General features: G+C 35.8%; 2 protein-coding genes across 3 annotated transcripts; both read left to right on the top strand.

The window, feature by feature from the left end:
• Window positions 1-4,054: 4,054 nt before the first annotated feature.
• Window positions 4,055-5,297, top strand: LOC122313486 (transcription factor MYB73-like). The gene has a single exon (XM_043128548.1). It carries the CDS (start codon window positions 4,197-4,199, stop codon window positions 5,103-5,105), a length of 909 nt encoding a protein of 302 aa, XP_042984482.1. The 5' UTR covers window positions 4,055-4,196; the 3' UTR covers window positions 5,106-5,297.
• Window positions 5,298-6,417: 1,120 nt separating this feature from the next.
• Window positions 6,418-13,025, top strand: LOC122313487 (protein unc-50 homolog). 2 transcript variants are annotated; one of them, XM_043128549.1, is made up of 10 exons: window positions 6,418-6,586; window positions 7,410-7,477; window positions 7,723-7,748; window positions 8,594-8,684; window positions 9,385-9,480; window positions 10,484-10,555; window positions 10,809-10,867; window positions 10,951-11,073; window positions 12,473-12,544; window positions 12,623-13,025. In XM_043128549.1, exons 1-10 carry the CDS (start codon window positions 6,497-6,499, stop codon window positions 12,685-12,687), a joined length of 762 nt encoding a protein of 253 aa, XP_042984483.1. In that variant the 5' UTR covers window positions 6,418-6,496; the 3' UTR covers window positions 12,688-13,025. The 2 variants fall into 2 exon arrangements, with proteins under 2 accessions (XP_042984483.1, XP_042984484.1); XM_043128550.1 differs by having other exon boundaries at window positions 6,427-6,586; window positions 7,689-7,748.
• The last annotated feature ends 159 nt before the right edge of the window (window positions 13,026-13,184 follow it).

The raw sequence follows: 13,184 nt of genomic DNA, 5'->3' as shown, positions 1-13,184 counted from the left end.
TTTGGTATTCGAATTTCCAGATTGAGTGTGGGGATCTCTCTTGCCCCTTGGACCCTTTCATCCAGGTGGATAACCAATCAACTAAAAGCATTTATTGGCAAGGTGTCCAATATATCATCAGAGGGATTAACCCTAGAATTCGCCATAGAAGCAGAGTTTTCAAAATTTTCAGAATCCATCATAGAGACAAGAAAGAGAATTCAAGAACGATGAAATATCAATTAAAATTTGCAGCGGAGTTGTATTACTCGATGATACCATGTGAAATTATGCATAGCATGAAAACTGGAAAACTAGAAAGCAGAGGAAGGGAATGAATTGAGCTTTTCATTATCGAAGAATGAATATCTGAGTTGAGTTTACAAACTCTATATAATGAGCTATTTATACAATTGAGCTTGTTTACAAGTTGCCATTTGGACCACTTAATTATAGAGATGAAATAATTAATTTAACTGCTAATTGCCGTGTATTATAAAGCTTTCTGTTTGGCTTCTAAAGCTTTTAATTCTAATTCCTATACATGGTTTTGTTTATTCCAACAGTTGATGTGGTATTTGAGAGAGGAGAGAGTTATTGCAACAAAGAGAATGCAAAACTTTTAGTGAGAGAGAGAGAGAGAGAGAGAGAGAGAGAGAGAGAGAGAGAGAGAGTGTGTGTGTGTGTGTGTGTGTGAAACTTGATTGAACGTACTCTAACTGGAGCCTTCAACAATGCAGGGGGCTCCAGATTGTGTGCTAAATTGCTAATTTTTATAACATAACAAATTGTTTAATAATTTTGTGCATTGTCAAAAATTTCGTTAGTCAATGGTTTTTTCCTTCTTCAGCCAATAGCTAATATCAGGCATAAAGAATTGTATATTGAACATCAGATCTCCGTTAAAAGCTTAACACTTTACGACCATTCCCCCCTTCCCACAACTTGTGCATGTATTTACATTTATGTATGTGGTTATACTTGAAAGAACAAAGGATGCAAAAAATTAGAGTGGGTCACAAATTCCATAATCTATGAGGTCAGCATGTAGCCAGGTCCAATATAAGATATAAACCAGATGGTTCAAGCAAGAAAATGAATACCAATCTACAGCCATTTTAGCTCCACACATAAATAGAGAGGTGTTGGTTTTGGGGGGGGGGAGGGGTTAACACACCCCAAGTGTTTGACAAAATGCAAGAATAAACTGCTCTCTTGGAGAGGAGCTCTTCTTGTGAAGTGGGGAAAGGGAATAGAGAGAAAAGTGATTGAAAAGAAAGTTCTATTAAGGTTCAGAAAGCCTTACAACACATCGTGCTTGGGTACATATACCCTAAGGAAATCCTACGTATCCTGAATAATCGTTTGGATACTAGAACTGTTTTAAATAATCAATGAATAGAAGTGAATACTGAATATTTTAAGAATAATAGTGAAGTAATTATGAGAAGGAAAAATCTAGTTGCAAGCACAATTGCACACTAATATGTGGACCAATCTAATGTAATTGGTCAAAAAATAGAATTTATTGAAAATAATGTTAATTTAAATTTTGAATATGAAGGAATCGATATTGATATACAGATTAATATGTGACTTTTCTTGTACGTAGTAAAACTCTTCAGCATAAAAGAGAAATGCAACAACCGGCCTGCATTTGACCTGGTCCATATAAAAGAAAAGAGTAATACTCTGTATAGTCACTTTTGTGTACTCCCTGCACACTCTACTAATATAATTCGTTTGATCAATTTTTTTTTAATATAGAACTAATTACATCAGTAGAGTATACAAAAAAGTATATAAAAATGACTGTAAATAAAATTTTTAAAAACAAAATAACAAGAATTGGAAATAAGGACTAAACATAGTCTATAGCTAGCACCTCATCACTGTTGCTCAAACTTCAATTTGACTCTTTTTTTTTGTGGTGGGGGGGGGGGGGGGGGGGGGGGGCGAAGGCTAAATCATGTTCAGAGCATCATTAACACGTAACTTCATATGCAAACTTTAGTAACCATTTGTCTCTTACTATCTGAATAATGAAATCAATATGATACTCTTTTTCTTTCTTCCTTCTTATGTCTTTCTTCTTGTCATCAATTCTGATACCAAAAGCCAAAATATTTTGAGATTTCAATCAAGCAATCGTCGAACTTTGATCTTCTACTTACCAGCTGCCCCAAACGATGATGATTACTTTGTTTTATCTCATATCAATACAATAGGGGTTCAAAACTCGAGCTTTTATTTATTTATTTATAAGAAAGTGAGAGTTGGAATCTTGATTATTTCATTTGGAGACCACCAGATCTTATACCATCTAGTGTAAAATACCTTCAACTTTGTGGAACCAATGACATCACCAAAGTAGTTAGGGACACATATTATACTTAAATCACAAGAAAAAAGAAAAAACATCCTCGATCGATTATCCTTCGACCACGTACAAATAATATTTTATTATTCACATGTTATTTTTTGTTCCCTACCTCCTTTTGGGAACATATGGTCCAACAAGTATCAATTGTAGTTCATAGTTTGTTATTTTAACCTTAAAATATGATTAAAACCAGCATTTTATAGATTAATTATCAATGTATATTATTCAAGATGTTCCGGTTCATCCTCACGGTGCCTAATGGTAAAGGCTGTAACATGTGCTCTACCTAGGGAAAAGCAATTCCCAAAATTTTATAATTGGCCGGGGAACATTACACTGGGAAAGAAAACATCCAAGCTATAGCAAGCTTATCCTCTAATCCACACCACGTGTGAATTTTGTATGCCATATTCCTTGTTAATTTATGCCCTCTTCATCACATGAGTCCATTTGACCATTGCATGGAATGATTTCGGTGTATATATACAGTAACAGTAACATATATATTTTTTTATAACATGATTTTAGTAGTTTATACGAAGAGAAATATTTTAATCATAAATAGATAAATTATATAAAATATATAAATCAATAAATTGATATGACTTGATGTAAAATAAAACTAACGAATCACGTGAAACTATATTAATTTATGACTTTATTTTTATATATTCTCTTTTATGTATCAAGCATTTTTATCATATAGGAATGGTTGAAAGTAAAGGACGCGGAGCTAGCTCTTCTTTTTTTTCGCTCTCATCTCTCTGAAGATTGAGATGCATGCATGCATCCATACACCCATATGATGACAAGCTAATTGGGCGTAAGGAAAATTTTAATTAAAAAACAAAAAGGAATATCGTTTTGCTCGTTTTTTAACAGAAAAAGGGTTTTTTTTTTTTTTTCTACAGTTTAGGAAATGCCAAAGTAGCAAGAAAGTCCAACAATCAACTCCTGTTTAGCACTCAGTGCAGACGTTAACATTCGCATCATTAACAGCCTGCAGGTTTTTCGTTGGTTTGGAACTTCAACTGAAATCCAACACCCGTTAAACTTACTATTACACACACGCACACACAATTATCTATACAGTTATTTATCAGGAATATTAATTAGCTTTTTAATAACTATCATAAACATCAAAATTCAGTTTTTACAGAGAATCATATATAATTAAGTAAAGAAACTTCATATATAATTAAGTAAAGAAACTTACATTTGTTGGGTTTTAATGATGATCAGTTCTATATATATATATATATATATAATTCCTAAGATATATATATATTTCCTAAGACATGAGCATCAACGTCTACAACTAAACAAAAAAAAATCCACTTAAGGTAGTTTTTGTTAAGACCGTTGCAACTAATTATCCAGAACAGAGATAGATCAACGTTTAATATATATATATACAGCACATAATCTGGTTAAATGAACCTCATCCTTTAACGAGTCTCTTATCTGATTAACTCACCGGATGAACAATACGAGGGACTAGGGAGGACCTTAATTCTCCTATTACAGGCTTTATTATTTAAAAATTAATAAAAAAAATTTAAAAAGAATTCCAATGGGAAGGATGCGAAATGGAATAATCTTACGTGTCACAAACGACTACGTAACCCTTACCTGTATTCTTTTCTTTATAAACCTCTCCTACTCCGCTCCTACCTCGTCTGCCAAAGCGGCTTCGAGTACCCTTGATCTATCTCCAGTATTCTCCACCGCCTTTACCCAGGCTGAAAGCCTGAAACTTTTCTCGCTTTCTTTTCTTTTCTTGGCTATATCATATATATTTATATATTTTGGGTTAAGTTTTTTAGCTTTGATTATGGACCAAGATTCTTGGGCTATGGAGGCGTCGCAGAGAGACAAAGATCGGGTTAAGGGTCCGTGGAGCCCTGAAGAGGACGAGATGTTGTGGAAGCTGGTGCAGAGCCACGGGGCTCGTAGCTGGTCGGTGATTAGCAAGGAGATTCCGGGGCGGTCCGCAAAGTCTTGCAGGCTCCGATGGTGCAACCAACTCTCGCCAGAGGTGGAGCACCGGACATTTACACCCGAGGAGGACCAGATCATCGTCAAGGCACACGCTAAGTATGGCAACAAGTGGGCCACCATCGCTAGGCTTCTCAATGGCCGTACGGACAACGCGATCAAGAACCATTGGAACTCTACGTTGAAGAGGAAGTACACCTCGATGAGCAATGACACCGCCGCCACCACAATCACCGTCGACGAAGCTCTATCCCGGCCGCTCAAGAAATCTTCCGAAACCCATCCGTTTGTGTCGGTTTCGGGTCGACGTTACAGTCCATGTACCACGTCCGAATCGGACGCGAGCGATTCGGTTCTCCCTGCGATGTCCACCTCGCATGTGGTTCGGCCTGGAGCGAGAACCCGCGCGGTCCCGTCGCTTTCCCATGGGGACGAGTCACCACCGAGTGAGCACCATAACAAAGCAGATAACCGCCACAAGTACGACGAGCCATTGACTCTGCTCACTTTGTCCTTGCCAGGGACCGAGTCGTATGCGTTACGTACCAGCCGTCACTCAGCGCCTTGCCAGGAATATAAAGAGAGCGGATCACCGTCGGAACTGCCCGATTTGAATGAAGACATAACGCCGGCAATGCCAAACAATCAATACAGAACGACAACGTTTCCGCCAGATTTATTGTCCGTGATACAGGAAATGATAAGAAAGGAAGTGAAGAATTACATGGCCGGGCTTGAGCTTTAGAGAGAGAGACTTCGAATAGAATGAATGGGATTGAGATTACAAAACAGAAGAGAAAAAGAAGCTCGGTAAAACAGAGAGAAACTACCATTGTTCCTTTTTGTTTTGTTTCTTTTAGCTTCTCTATATTTTAGGAGGAAAAAAAAGATAAAAATTTGAGGCTTCTGTACAGAAAGAGTTTGCTATATACAACTACAGTCGTGCATTAATCTATATATCAATACTGATTTATTCATACTTAAAATTTAAATTAATATTGTTTTTAATAAAATTTATTTTTTTATTAATCACATCATATTAATGTACAAATTAATACATAATTATACTTGTAATTATATTTTTCCGTACAAAAAATAGGAAAACAATATGGATCCTTTCAGAAAGTGATAGTGGAATTAGAGGTTTGAGGAATTTGCATTTAATTTAAAGAATATTAGCGAACAACCTCAGAGTATGACACGTAATCCGTTTGTGATGTGTATTTAATAAATTTTTAATCTGAAATCTCGAAAGTAAAACAACCTTAAGAGTATGACACTATTGAGACGTATTCTTTAACATGCCCGTCTCAACATTTATTTCAAAGAAAGCAAAATATGCTAATGTTTTTAAAAAGGGTGAAAGAGCGTTACCTTTTTTTTTTTTTTTTTTTTTTTTTTTTTTTTTTTAAAAAGGATAGATTAGAAAAACAAAGACTATTACTTTACTTGGGTTGTCCTATTCTACATGAGGTTCGAAGAAATGAGTGGAAAACTCTCTCATCCTGCACTATTACTTTACTTTCACTAGAAAGTAGAAACGGACAAGCCCGTCGCTATAATACATTAGAAGTAAAATAGAAGGATATATCTTTACAGGAATGACGTAGAATAAAGAAAAATGCTTTTTAACTATAAATAAATTTTATAAACTAAATTTCATAAATTAACGTAACTTCAGCTGATATATTAGATTATAAAATAAATTTAATATATCATATAAAACCATCTCACTATATAAATTTTTGAGATATTTTTGTAATAGTAGTACTTATGTATTATGTATAACAAATGTTCCGGATCAAATGCTAACACCTTCAACCAGGGGATCATTGCAGACAAGACATTACAGTCAACTTTCGACGGTTGCATGAGTACAGAAGCAGTTCAAGCAGTAAAACCTGGGCCCTACGGGAAGCCCAACATAGAATCCATCTGTTGGCGCTAGGCGCATCGACTTGACCGAATCAAAATTTGGTCCCTCCCAAAGCCCAAGATAGAATCCATCTATCGGCCCAACTGGCTCACCAGCCGGTGTCGTTTTAACGTTTCCTTCCCATCTGAGAGCGAGGGTTGTGGAAAATTCTGAGATCCTCGATCGAAGAAGAATCTGTGAAGTCGAAAGGGAAGAAGGAGATGTTACCCACAGTATCGAAAGGGCGATCGTCGTCCTCTACATCTCGAAGTAACCCAATGTTCCTTCAGTACCTCCGCCGAATAATCAAGGTTCCTCTCTCTGAAGTCTTTTTCCCTCAGTGGATCTGATTTCCATCCCAATCGAATTTCCAACTTAGCACAATTCTCACCTGAATACGCATCATGTTCACGAGCTCGATATGCGAATTGTATTGTTGTACACACTCTGGCGAGCCATCTCTGTATTCAATCATGACCTGAACATTTGGTTCTTTGAAATGCTGTATGGTTTATTGTTCTAGAATTAGAAGTTTACTGAGAGTTAATTTCTACTCTCGAAAAATTTAGATTATTGGCTTATTTGCTCGATTCGTGTAAAAACTAAAAAGTCCCTGATGGATGCTGATGATGATCAAGCAGTTCATCCACTGCTAAAATCAGCATAAACATGTTAGCTATTTATATGCTAGTAATCTTGATTAAGTGAATTTATTGTCTTAACTATTTTTTCTTACATTCTGTATCGGACTTGTTGCCCGGGCAAAAAAATCCGAGAAAAAGAGCATCTGTCTCTCCTCGTTAATGTTGTATGCTAATGCAACAGTACTAAGGTATAAAATTGCGTAAATGGTCTATTGATATGATTGTGCAATTTTCTCGCTCTCTCATTTACTATTTGCTGTTCTAGCCGTTGCTATATTGGACTTTCCCTTCGTGATGGTAAAAAATTACTCCTGTTTATTCCATTGGTTGATTGTAATAGATTCCATTGGTTGCTCTTGTATATGTCCCGCATAGTTAGGCCAATGTTTTTAGGAAATTTGAAATATGATTGAACCCCCACTCAACTTTCCCTATACTTAAAAAGCTTTTTCTCGTGTATTCATTTATGCTCGTGGCTGGTTGATTGTAGTGGCAACAAATGGATGTTGAATATACCTTTTGGCAAATGCTTCACCTATGCACCTCGCCAAAAGTTGTGTAAGTATCCACAACCCTTTGAATTTTTGTGAACGAGAAAGATATTTTTGTTTTTGTTATTTGTTTTCCTACTGATATTAATATTCTTACTACAAAAAGTAGTTACCCACTCTTGTAAGAGGAGACCTTTTCATTTCATTTTAATTATATTTTTTTACCATGGACAAGATTTGTCAAGTTTAGATATGGAAACTTGCTAATTACTGATTAGGTATTTTGCATGTTGAAATTTCAAATGGATGTAGCTATCAGCACACCAAGTATCACAAGCGTAAGTCCACTTTCCATTGGATATCATTTGCTACTGTTATGTAATTGGTGCTGTTGATTTGTTGTCTGGTATTTCAATTAGATTATCACATATAGCTGTTGGTTTTCCTGACTAACAAAACTTTCAACCGTGCTAACAGTTTGTAATGATTGTAATAAGATGTAGCCATCAGCAGGCTAGGTGTGGAAATTGTACATACATTGGTTGACTAATAAACTGGCATATATCAAAAGAAATGAAGATAAGCCAAGGCTAAGAGTAATTTTAATTTATTGTAGTAGTGTTCCCTATAAGTTTCAAAGTATCATCTCTAGAAGGTCCAAAATTAAGTCTCAGAGGTGTAGATAAGACCCACTGGCATTCATTCTATGTACTCATACCTCAAGATAGCAACTTTTTTCCTTGGAAGATATCTCCTATATACTTATTGTGGTGTATTTGGAGTAAAAATATTATAAATCTTGAGGACCATGAAAGGACAATAAAGAGCTTAAAACCTTCTTCTTCAACACTCTCTTTCTTGGGGCAGGTGCTGTAGATTTGAAGGGGATGAGTTTTCATGATTTCCTTCTATCTTTTTCTATTCCTAATTGGGTGTTTTTTTAGTATGCATCCTGAGTACTTTGGCTAAGCCTTTGTGCTATTCAATTAAAGTTTTGATTACTTATTAAAAAAAAAAAAAAAGAATCTAATAGAGAAGGAGAAACATTAATCATTGTTTGCAGTCTCATACTTTCTTAGTTGTTAGTGCTATGGAGTCTAGACTCATTGAACATATGGTAATATGAAATTTTGCTGCTAATTGTAGATGAAACTTGAAAGCTTTACTTTGTTTTTGGTCTCAGAAACTAAGAATCAATGGGCACGTGACGATCCTGCTTTTGTTGTAATCTGCAGCATTCTTTTAATGGTTGCAACTTTGGCTTATTGTGCTGCGTAAGTCTCTAAGATACTTGCTCTTGATGGCTACTGCTATAATACTACTAAATAGTGATAGTTGTACCATTTTCAAAACCAGTGTCAAAAAGTTTGGTTTACTCAATGCTCAGCTGAGTGAGATACTTATATATTTAAGTAAGAATAAGATTTTATTAATTGAAAATAGCCCAAGTACAGAGGAAGTATACACGGAATACACCTAGCAACCACTAGGCACTAGAGATAGATACAAGCAAATTATGAAAACTAGCTAAGAGAGATCCTTTAATATAGATTTGATACTCATATTTCATCCTGGTGCTGAATAGCTGCAAGCACGCATTTCAGTTATTGTTTTACTCTCTCAGATAGGTAATTTATCATCTCACAATATCTATTTAAATATTTTATTTGCCTTATATATTACTTTTGATTTTTCAAATCGTGCATCATGAGTTCTTTAGGGTAGGTTTGGATGGTGAGTTGAGATGAGATAAGTTGAGATAAAAGTTGAAAGTTGAATAAAATATTGTTAGAATATTATTTTTTAATATTATTATTGTTTTGGGATTTGAAAAGGTTGAATTGTTTATTGTATTTTGTGTGGGAATTTGGGAAAATTGTAATGATTAGATGAGATGAGATGAAATGCTTTTTGTATTCAAACCTATCCTTAATCTGTATTGATTCTAATTTTCTTATCTTTATTTTATTTCAGGTACGACCATAGTGCTGCACATGCTGTTTATGTTGTTATCTCAGTATTGCTTTTCCATTTTTTAATAACTGGAGTAGTTATAGCTACATGTTGTTGGTAAGAGCAACTTCCTGCTAACTATGAAATCATGCTTGCCTAATTGTCTTATTGTTGGGGTACTTTATTGTAACACCCGCATCTGTAAAATTGAAGTCACCCACCTGGGGACCAACAGTATGAGAACCTGCTTTGGTATTAAATTGTTCAATAAGTCATGGAAGTACAAGAATGGACATTGCTACAAGGCTGGACTAACTATTGCGCTGATATTCCTTGCAATTATCGCAGAGGATGGCATGGGTTGCCACAGGTCTTTCATGGGACCTATAGCATTAACTGTCCAGCTCCTGCTTTAATTGCAAAGACTATGGTCCTTGGCCCTTGACGTAATCCATGGTCTGAACAGCTCTCTATTATGCAACTCCTATTGTGAGATTGTTTGTTAGCCTAAGAAAATAATAAAATGGATTACTGTTTGCTGGCTAAGCACTAATTGTGGGGGCAATAGCTCTAGGAGGTTTTAAAAAATATGTTGAATTTTAGTATTCTTGAAAAGAAAAAGGAAATTATTGGCACAAAACGCTCTATTTCCCATGATATGGTTACTCGAACTCAACTTGCAGTCAGACAAATGGCTTTCTTTCATCCATGATTTCTAAAAAAATATGGACTTTAAGATAATTCTCAATTCAATCATGTCTTTATCCCACTTAAACTGGGTCAGCTGCTTGGATCCTTATCCACTAATTGGGGTGAGTTATATGTATTCCGTTTTATTGTTCTATCTCAAAATACTATTAGAAAAACAAAAATAAAAATACTCTCAGCTCCTTATTTTATGTAACCTTTTCACTTCATCTGCACATTATTTGTACTCTAAATTAAGATCTCAAGTGATTTTATGGTTTGCAATGCAAAATGATTAAATTTGTTTTTTTGATCTGGCTGAAATGCTTTTACTCTAGTGTCTCCACCAAGTTCTATTTCACCCTGTAGATTGACCTGATGTTATTCAGTACATTATTGTAATTACAGTTTGGATTCCTCATTGTCCATTCAGGTTCCTGACTAATTCTTACCTTCGGGAAGAGGCCCCCTTCAACAGTCATGTGGTTGAGCAACGAGTTGAATGGCAAGTCTGGAAAATTTTGTTTCCCACTTCATTACAAGTTGAATTCATATTATAGTTTAACCAAGTTTTAGTTGGAACAAAGTGTATCAAATTTTTATATATTCATGTGTGTTCATTGTTGTGTTTTGCTAATATTGTATTTGTTGCTTTCCCAATTTTAGTCTTTCAATTTCTCTGTAAATGTGATCTATTTTTGCTTTTATTATGTATTTACCATCTAAATAACTCAGTGTGCTGACTTTTTCGTTTGAAGGCTGTACGCTTTTGATGTTCATTGCAACTCTTTCTTCCCAATCTTTGTTCTACTTTATGGTAACTGCTCTTTTACACTGTGTTTTTATTTTTAGATTTAACCTTGATTAATGGCATGTGCTGATGCGTTTTATTCATGGCAGTCATACATTACTTTCTGTCACCACTTTTGGTAGCCCATGGTTTCATTCCCTTGTTGCTGTCAAACTTGCTTTTCATGGTGGCAGCTTCTTACTACCATTATCTGAACTTTTTAGGTTATGATGGTAAGCTAACTTCTTTGTTCTTACTGGTATGCTTTAAGCATTCTTTTTGTTTTTTTTTTTTTTTTTTGCAAGGAGAAGAGGGTTTGGGTGGGAGTGAATCCAGGTCCATATTGTTCATTGATAAGTAAAAATCTTATTAATAGCAATTTAAGCAAAACCCAAATACGCATGACATATACAAGAGAAGAGCATATCCAGGTCCATATAACTAAGTCTCATCACTATTATGGACAAACTTTCCCAGGACTTTGTTATTTTCTCTTTTGAACACAGTGAAAACAGGTCTTGTGGCTGTATGGCTTGGATCCTCAAATCGAACAAGTTTTTATGAGCGAAATGAAAAATTTTCCGTGCGAAAAATGTAAAGCAGATTGGTTTGTTGATCGAAATTTATCATTATGTGGTATAGATGATAATTTATGCATTTTTCTGTGCATATAGTTTATTCACCAGAAAGTAGGTTATCAACCACTTACTGCTTCAATGATCTTCCACCTTATATTAATTGGGTGATGCCACAAAAGGGGGTTTGAGTTATTGGTGGCTTGGGGAGTTATAATAGGAAGTAAATAGAATGCAGATGTATAACAAATGACTTCATTGTGCTTGACATGGAGTATATCGAAGTACAATTTTGAAGATTGTGTGATAAAAGGTGAATTTGGTGTCTTTCTGGTCAGTAATGGAAGCAATCATTCAGCTGGTGGTTAGAGCCAGTGGACTCTTCTTTGTCCCCATCATAGAGAGGGTTCCTGGTGCCTTGGTTACTGGCATTGTTGGCCATGATCTATTTAGTGAAAAAGTGGAGACTGGGTGTAAAGTTCTTTTCTTTGTGAACCATCAGGCCTTATTGTATTTGGTGAATAAAGCAGTGCCTAGTGGTCAAATATGTGGTCTTGCTATTGAAAGACTTTGATATGTCGCTGCTTAACCTTTGTCTCGTCTGCATAATGGAGAAGGACCTGAAGGGGTGCTGGTTCCCAGATGCTTCTTCCTTCCTTGTAAAGGATTTGATAGAACTGAATTTGTCCATGCTCAAATCCCTGTCTGAGCGGACAATCACCCAAATAACACTTGCTTCTCTTCTCTTGTAGATTTTATGAATTCTTGTTCTGCTCCTCACTGTAGCTAGGTGTTTTCCATTGTATACCTTCTGATTACATGGGTTGCACCCATAGCGCTCTTTTAATAATGTTGGTTTCTTTGCTTCTAAAAAAAATGGTAGTTTGGTGGCCGTATGGCAAAAGGATTGGTAGCTTGAGAGGGCGAAGTATAATTTTCCCAAACCAGTTTATTTGGACCTTTTGTTTTCCGTAAATTGTTTGACTGGATATGGCTTTCAGTTTCAGACATGGTGAGTTAATTGTCTTCATGAACTTAATATGGTGGCCTTTTGCAGTTTTGCCCTTTCTGGAGAGGACCACTTTCTTTCTATATCCTATTGGTGCTGTCATTGTCCTTTCTCCTATTTGTAAGTGTTGAATGTGACTCCTGATTTTGTTTTCCCGTGGATAACATTGCAGCTAATTCAAAGCGTTTTAATTTGCAGTGATTTTGAGCGGCTTCAATCCTTCGAGATATTTTATGAACTTGTACTTCAGTCAACGTTTATGATTCAGTAAGGTTAACACTTAGGTAGCAGACATAATGAGGCTTGAGGACTAGTTCAGGTACCGCATCAGCACACGGGAGGCTTCGATGAATGCTATGACTGTTTCACGAAAACGTGAAAGGAAAAGCAGCTGCACTGCATGGAGCAACTGTTGTAGCTTTCCTTCTGGAAATCTTTCTGCTGCAGCTGCGACATGCAAGTTGGAACCAAGTGAAGGGAGGGCAGCTAAGTGTATATTGATTGGGGGACATTGATCAATGGATCTGTTGAATGTATTGATTTTTTCCCATATTGTCACGTGTTTACCATCATAATAGGTTCAAAAAGTTTACTTTACCTATGCTTAGAAGTGTTTTCCACGATCTAGTGTTTGGAAATCATGTTCAAGGTAGCCGTTTATTTTGTTTTTCATAAGAATCTGGAGTTGCTCAGATTTGATTAGAAGCCAATGACTCTCTCTCTGTAACCCATTGTAGGTGGTTTGGGAAGTATGACAGTT

Source organism: Carya illinoinensis, chromosome 6 (genome assembly GCF_018687715.1).
Source record: "Carya illinoinensis cultivar Pawnee chromosome 6, C.illinoinensisPawnee_v1, whole genome shotgun sequence".
NCBI lineage: Eukaryota > Viridiplantae > Streptophyta > Magnoliopsida > Fagales > Juglandaceae > Carya > Carya illinoinensis.
The sequence above is the reverse complement of the archived record's forward strand: the minus strand, read 5'-3'. Positions and strand labels throughout refer to the sequence as shown.